This window comes from Benincasa hispida, chromosome 12, assembly GCF_027475165.1.
Source record: "Benincasa hispida cultivar pf3 chromosome 12, pf3_genome.v1.1, whole genome shotgun sequence".
In the NCBI taxonomy this organism is placed as follows: domain Eukaryota; kingdom Viridiplantae; phylum Streptophyta; class Magnoliopsida; order Cucurbitales; family Cucurbitaceae; genus Benincasa; species Benincasa hispida.
In genome coordinates, this window is record NC_143489.1 from 70,788,281 (window position 1) to 70,796,746 (window position 8,466).

The window sequence follows — 8,466 nt, forward strand, 5'->3', positions numbered from 1 at the left end:
TGACTATCATTTTTCTTCACTCTCCCTCCCTCTTACTATAAGAAAACTAAACATATTAAGATTTAAAGAATATTAAATAATAATTACTTAAAATGAAACATTCGAAAGGGGTATGATTGAAACCAACGTTACGCTTCAGAGGCAATTTATATAATATAGTTAATCTTATTCCGAGATCAACAAGAACAGGGAAGTCTTTGTTCACATTGAACAGTTTTATCGATTTGATCAATCTAAAGGTCGGAGATCACAGAGATTTTGAAAGGAAAAGGGAGGGTGAGAATAAGAACCATTGAGAATTGCTAAAGTAACAAGTTTGTTTGCAGCTTCAGTGGCATGAATTCCATCCCAACTTACATAGTTATATGGATCAGAGCAAGCTGTTGCTGTTAAGATTTTGTTGTTTATGTTCTTACTATTTCCACAGAAAAGTGTTGGGTCAAAATTATAGGGACCTCCACCATGGCCACAACAAGCTTTGGTACCATATTTAAGACCTGCTGGCCATCAAATCAAAGCAAAGCCCTTTATATCAAACATACAAGCAAATGAATAGGTATATTAGTGCGTGTTTTACATGTATTTTAAAGCGCGCTTACGATAGATTAAGTGCATTTCTGGAAGTGAATTAAGATTGTTAAGTTCACTTTTGATAAGTTCAAAATCACCTCGAAACATGTTTTTGATAACTCAATATTAATGTAATTTTCATATCATTAAAATTGGTTTCAAATGATTACAATTATGTTTCAGAGCGATTTTAAAATGACAATAGTGATTTTAACCAGTTTTGAATCTCTCATGTATGTCTTAAAACTTTTATCTATCTTTTTAATTTTTTTTTTTTAAATTTTAAATGAGCAGTAAACTTTTATTATTTTATTTTTTATTTTTTATTTTTTTTATGATCATGAGTCGTTTGAGAAATTATAAAATTGGAGGAAGTATTTAAGTAATTTTCTTTCAAAAAGAGGCTTAAATGATAAGTATTTCACTTAAATATGCTTTTTTTTTTTGTTTTCTAAAAACACCTTGGAATGACTTAAAAGTGCTTTTTAATATATGACCAACTTTTCTATTAGCACCTTTTCAATTTAGTGCAATCAAAGATTAAAATATTCGTTGATATCTCGACATATCCTTCGAAAATATTTATCAATATATTTATAAATTATAGGATTTGACATTAATATTGAGAATTAATAGATTATCTCTAATATCTTACAATTTACATAGATATCCATAAAATAAAAAATAATATATAATTCTCAATATGATTCTAAAAAATTAATAACAAATTATTATTAATCTAAATAATTTTGAAAAATTTTATGGTTTACAAAAATATGTGTCGGTGTTAATATTTAATTGATATATCATATGTGAAATTGAAATATTCACATCGAATTTTAATCTTTGAATACAACCTAACAATTTTATTACTAAAAACACTATTCAAAAGATAGAACCTAATGCATAATTAAAATCATTTTAAAAAAAAGTGCTAAACCTTAAAAAAAAAAAAAGTGAAACCAAAAGATATGCCAAAACTTTATATATATATACACACACACCTAATCAAGAGTTGTTCTACTTGAAACCCAATAATTTAAATTAATTGAAGAGTTCAAACCAACCTAACCATATTAATACTTGGAATGGATTAGGTTTATAGATTATTTATTTTAAATTTAGAGGCTGAAAATGATAATATATCTCTATTTGGTTCCTTTCAATTTCAAGACCTACCTTCATTTTCTCAAAAAAAAAAAAAAAAAAAAAGAAGAAGAAGAAGACCTACCTTCTAATAAATCAAATCCAGGAAATAAATCAATGTCATTACTTTATAATTATTTTTAAATATAATTTTCTTGGAAGATGTTTGAAGTTTTGAACTTCACATGTTTAGTAAATGTCTTGATTTATATAGTTTGAATTTATATAATATATTTCAAAATTTAAAATGAGATGGGTTATATAATCCTGGATTTTGTGTATACCCTATGGTTAATTTGTGGGTAACTTTGTAAAAGTAATTATTTAGCTTGGGAGGAATATTTTTTTAATAACAAATTATACATTACTTTGAGATTACCAAACTCAACACTAAGATAATTAAAGTCTCATTTGATAACAGTCTCGTTCTTAATTTTCTGTTTTTGAACATTATATTTATTTCTTTCTATTTTATTTCGTATGGTTTTTATTTCTCTTAGATAAAAATTTGAATTTTAGTTAAATTTTAAAAATAAAAATAAGTTTTTAAAAACTTATATGATTTATAATTTTTCAAAATATGCATAGATTTTAAAACCACTCTTAAAATGTAAGTAATAAAACAAAGATCAAATTTATGCTTAGAAGTATTAAAAAACGTATCCAATGAATTATTAAACATAGCCTAAATAAAATCATTCTAAAAGCAAGTTTGGTTTCACTACTTTAAACTACACAAACCTAACATACAAGCCTAGCAACTTTTAAAGTTAGAGTAAAAAAGAAAAAAAAAAAAATCTAATACTCGTTTAATAACTATTTAGTCTTTTTAAATTTAAAATTTGAAATCTTTAATTTTCTATTTTTGAAATTTTTATTCCCTTTTTTTCCTCCATAATTTCTTACTAATTGTCTAAACAAATTTTTAAAAACTATATATATATATAGTAAGGGTTGTTTTTAAATATGGAAAATTGAACCAAAATATTTATAAAATATAGCAAAATATTAGAACTATCAATGATAGATGCTAATAGACACATAGACACAGATAGAAGTCTATCAGTGTCTATCATTGATAGTTCTAAAATTTTGATATACCTTATAAATATTTTTAACAGTTTTACCATTTGAAATAATTTTCCTTTAAAAAACATAGCTTGAATTATGAAATCCTTCCTACTTGGACCGAAAAGAGTTAGATTTTTCAAAACCGCGCCCACAATTCTACTTTGCCCTAAAAAATCCATGATACGTACCATGAGAGTTGGGATGTTGGAAGAGTTGGAGCAAAACAGAGTGAGTATCGAAATAAAGGAGTGAAGCTTTAGGGAGAGCCCTTCTTGCTTGTTCCAGCTCTTTCTTAAGCATCACATTGTAGTCTGATACAGCTTTGTTGTAAGAAATAAAGCAGCCATATTGGTCGATGTCTGAGCTTCTGTGTGGAAGCTCAACCAAAAGGGCAGGGTAACACCCCACCGGAGCCATATTCATCACTACAAATGTTCTTCCTCCCAACTTGTATACCTCCTAAATTACAAAACTGACAAACTTAAGTATTAATTGTTTTTATTCATTTCATAATACCATCGATTGGTAATTTAACATGATATTAGAACTGTTACAAAATCAACAATTAAAGAACACAAAAAGGAACGTAGAGGTAGAGAAGATCGACACACAGATATACGTGATTCACTAATAGTGTGTTAGTTACGTCCACGAGTAGAGGGAGAACAGTATTATTAGAGAGAATTTTTTTAGAAAATTACATTAAAACAACACCTCTAGGGTTAGAGAGTTTATATAGCGCACTACTCTAAACCCTAGGGTCATAATTGTTAATAACTACAAATAAATAAATATGCTGAATACAAATTTTGAATAGGTTTCTGAATTTTGAATAGGAAAGTCTACTTTCCTAAATTACTTTTCTATTATTTCAAATTTAGTTAATCTTTAAAAATTTGGTTTAAAATCTAAAGAATTGATAATAAATTACCAGCATAATTTTCATAAGTGCATGAGAAAAAAAAGGATACTGACCTTGATGGTATCAACAATTTGGGAAACAACTTGAGGAAGATACTGCTTAACCCCTTCTATTCCAATAGCTTTTAAGTTGGAGGTGAAATCATTTTGACCAATGTAAAATGTATACAAAGCTTTTCCAAAGATGTTGGGTGGAGGAAGTTGAGTCCATCCTTAAATGAGCAACACAAACATTATCATATGTATATATTAGGATATAATAATAATAAAACTATAGATTTCATTAATTCTTTCAAAACGAAGTTTGTTTTTCAGTTTTAGAAAATTAAAAAAAAAAAAAAAAAAGCTTCTCTCTTTAAATTCACGATTTAATAGACATAACCATCAACCAAAGTTGAGGAACTAATTAATAACTTAACAAAGTATATATTAGAATGAGAAGAAATTAATAAAAGAGAAAAAAAGAAATGATGATTACCTTTTGGATGAGAAGAAGAAGAATGGTATTCATCGACTCTAAACTTGAATTCCTTCATTTGATTGAGCTGAATGGCCAAAGAAAAGGGGCTAATTCCAGTGACAAATAAGGAAGTGTTTGGCAACAACACTGTTGAAGCTAATGTTGCGAAGTTTGCTCCATGTTTGAAATCTGAACCTATTGATTTCAGATATGGGCTTATAAATGGAAGTCCAAGTGACTTAGCTGCACCCAAAGTTAACGACTCAAATATGTTAGGAGTTGAAGAAATTTATTTTAATTGGAAAAAACATGTGTTATGAAATCGACAAATAAATAAAGCGAGAAAACATAAACAATAAATATTAATATAGAAATTTACGTGCTTCACTAACAATATTGTGTTAGCTATATTTACGGGTAAAAGGAGAGATCAGATTGCAAAGATGCAATAGGGTTAAGGGTTTATATTTAACTACTGTTCATGAGATTGTGTTTATGTAGATTTGATGCAAATGTGATTCGATCTCTAGTATTTGATCCTTTAATTTTCTCTCACCTAAATGCGTAAACTTGATTTAAGAAAGCGAAACACGTGATGTTCTTTAAGTTAAAGTCTTGGAAGAATATTTGTATATGAGTGTTTAGTTTTAGGAGTTAGGGAGTCTTCTAATTGTTGATGTGGAGTGAAAATTTTTTGAACCCTCAAATGAAATAGAACTCTTTTATTCGTAGAATTTTCAAGTGTACTTTATGGATTTGGGCTTAGTTGGTTCATGAATCTAACCTTGAACCCAACTATTTGGATCTTGGGCCTTAGTTGATATTTTTAATTAGTCCCAAATTTGATAATTTGTAATTTCGTCATTTATTTGACAAATGACATGACAATCTATGATTGATCCAAAATTTCTGATTTAACAATGACAACTCTAAACTCTAGGTCCAAAATCATAAGTAACGCATAGAAAAAAAATACAAATTAAGTTTGGGGGCATTGGTCATTCAAAGTACCAGATAACAAACTCATAGCATTTCAACATGCTATAATAACAATAACAAATAAAAACTATACGTACAATTCAAATATATAAAGTATGTTAAACTATAAATATATTATCGAATTTTTAAAGAGATATTTTATTAAGAGGCACTTTTATAAAACTTTGAAATCACATTTTTGAAAAGGTTAAAGTTAATTAAATAGCCACAAATCTAAAAATTTGAGGATATGATTATATATATATATAGAACTACAAAAAGTGAGATCATATGGAGATTTATATAGTATATATGGCAGTTGACAAGAAATATAATTCTTTTTTTCTAAAAAATATAAGTATGGTATTTCCATATTTCCATCATAAATACATTACGATTAGCATGATTGAATAATTTTCATTATCTGTTTGTATAACTTATGGTATATGAGAGAGAGAGAGATGAAAAATGTGAAAAGAGCAGTGAAGTAGGACCAGATAAGGTCTCAAAAGTTCCTCATTGGCCATTTCAATTTGTTGGTCAAATTGGTGCAATTCCTTTTTAGCTCATATATACTTTATGTGGAAGGATGTGCTTGGAAATATGTTCAAAAGCATCTTCAAGGAAAAATAAAAAACACTACTATTTTTTTTTCTGTAATAGAAAAAAGAAAAAATATAAATTAAACAAATGTCAAAATTATCATTTTTAGTGTCTGTAATTTGCAAATATGATCTCTAAAAACCTTCATAGCAAGCATATAGCATCAATATAAAGGCATTTTAAGAGAACAAGTTTTTATTTGAAAATTTTATCAACATTTGATAAGTGAGTGAGAGTTTTTTTAACCTCTAGAGTTGGTTGAAAAATATGCTTTATATTCAATATTCATGTTTAAAAAAAAGTGCACAAATCTTCTTATTTTTGACCTTTCGTGTTTATTGGTTTCTCTACTATATTCTCTCTCATTTGCAATAGATCCCAATAGATACTATCTGTGGTTAAACCCTAAAATTTTGTAGAGGACGGTGATATTTTACTATTATTTATAGATATTTTCAACAATTTTGTCATTTAAAATAATTTCTTTAATAATAATAATAAATGAATGAAGGAATGTTTCACTTGTTAAATAAATGTCTAACAAATATTCAAATGCAAAATCAAATCTAGTCTTGATCTAATTAAATAACTAATAGAAAATTAACTAAATAAGAAAGGTAAATTTTGAGGAATATATAGAAGTTAGTAAGAATTGTAGAACTGATCACCTGGTCTGAAATTATTTATAATAAAAGGTTCGCATAACATACCTCTTTTAAAAACTATCTAAATTCACTTAGCTATATGTGGATTTGAGTATATAGTTTTGATCAAATAACTTATAAATCTACCAAATTTCATTAGGAAAATGGGAAAATGGAAGAAGATTATATATTACCTAAGAAATCGAGAATAAGCCTTCCGTCGGTGGCGCGGCCGGTGGGTTTCTTGAAGAAGGTCATGCCGTTAGGTCCATGCTGCGCCGGAAACACCGCCCAGAACCCGCCGGTGTCGGAATTGGAGTCTCCGAAGTTGAAGATGGCTTTGAATTCGCATTTCGAATGGGCCGCCGCCGCCGCCGACGCGACGGCTAGTAAAACAAGGACAAAAATCTTGAGGAATGGAGGTGAAGATTGCAGCAAAAGGAGAGTCATGGTTTGGGTGTAGCAGTAAAATATAATATGGAGAAGAATTTGCGGAGCGGAGGGGACTGTGATTGGAGAAATTTGGGTCTCAATCGCTAATGGCTTTAATCTTTGGACTCGTGTGTTTAAGGCCGAGGGTCCATCTTTTCGGTCATCTAAAACTCTGGTTTAATGTGATGGAGTAATAATTTAAGGGAAATTGTAATGGGTGATAAAATAGATTATTTGGATTTTTTTTTTTTTTAATTTTACAAATACAGCAAAATACTTCCATTCTGATTTTAATTTCTCTGGTATTCCCGTTTTACCCTTTTTAATAAATCTAAAGTGGGATCCCTATTTTTTCTGATGTATCATTGATTAATGTGGTATACTTCATTATCAATGATATATCAGTTAATAAACATTCAAGTGTACCGGTAGTATATCTAAATATTAACATTCAATTGATAACTTCTTTTTAAGTAAAATATGTGTGTTCTATTTTATAAGTATAATATTTCAAATGTATCCGTTGTATATTAGATATAAAATATGAGTGTAGGAGCGCAACAAAAAACTGAAAAATCAAAAAAACCAAACCAATCCAAATCGATCCAATGGTTTGGTTTGATTTTTTTGTATAGAATTGGACATCTTGATTTATATTTAGAGAAAACCAAAAAGTAGTGGTTCAGATCGGTTTTTTATTAGAAAACTATCAAAACCAAACCCATCCAATGGTAAATATATACCCTTAAAAATAAACTATCTTTTAGTATTTTAATTATCATGGTGTATGTATATTTGTTATTTGGAAAAAAACCAATTATTATGGAGCCGATATGTTTTTATTTTTTTATTTTTTTATTTAGAAAAATGCCAAGAAATAAAAATGTTAAATTTCAATTTATGAAAAAGAAATAGACCCAATTTTAATTTTAAATTAGCAAAAAGGACCAATTCAAGACAAAGTGGAAATAAAAATAAAAATTGGAAAAAAAAAAGAAGAAAAAGTCAAAAATCGAGAACCAAACCAAGAATAAACCGATCCAAATAAAATCAATCTAATGGTTTTGTTCTTTATTGGACATTGTGGACATTGATCTTTATCTCTTCTTTGTAAAATCAATTGGTTTGGTTCGGTTCTTGGTTGACCTCAAAACCGACAAAAACCGAACTGACTATCACTCTTACATGAGTGTATCAGATAACTCTCCTAAATTTTTTCACTCTCAAAGCATAGCAGAATCCTCGAAGTCATTTTTATTCAAATACACCTATTCTTTTTTAAAAAAGGAAACAAGTCTCTCCATTGATGTAAGATACAAATAGTTCCTCCTCCGATTGTAAGATAAACAAATAGTATATGTAGAGAATTATGTTCATACACGCCATAACTAATTGAAGAATTGCACATCTAGCAACTATAGTAACACATATAATTAGATGCAAAATATTAAGGAACAAACAAACCACAACGCTACTAAAACACCTTTGACTGAGGGACCTCGTTGATAAAAATTTGCAATTAGTAAACAAGAAACATAAAAAATTTCACCATGAAACATGCAAGAATATCAAAGATTAAGTTGTGAAGTAAATATGGTAGCTTAAGTCCTACCGAGTTAAAGCACAGGAAAAGAAAACAAT

At 28.2% G+C, this 8,466-nt stretch overlaps 1 protein-coding gene across 2 annotated transcripts; it reads right to left on the bottom strand.

Moving 5' to 3' along the window:
• Positions 1 to 145: 145 nt before the first annotated feature.
• On the bottom strand, positions 146 to 7,156 carry LOC120092699 (GDSL-like Lipase/Acylhydrolase superfamily protein). Of its 2 annotated transcripts, none has more exons than XM_039050852.2 (5): positions 6,588 to 7,156; positions 4,187 to 4,411; positions 3,763 to 3,920; positions 2,976 to 3,246; positions 146 to 497 (listed from the first exon to the last, which is right to left on the bottom strand). In XM_039050852.2, exons 1-5 carry the CDS (start codon positions 6,841 to 6,843, stop codon positions 229 to 231), a joined length of 1,179 nt encoding a protein of 392 aa, XP_038906780.1. In that variant the 5' UTR covers positions 6,844 to 7,156; the 3' UTR covers positions 146 to 228. The 2 variants fall into 2 exon arrangements, with proteins under 2 accessions (XP_038906780.1, XP_038906779.1); XM_039050851.2 differs by having other exon boundaries at positions 146 to 500.
• Between the last annotated feature and the right edge of the window lie 1,310 nt (positions 7,157 to 8,466).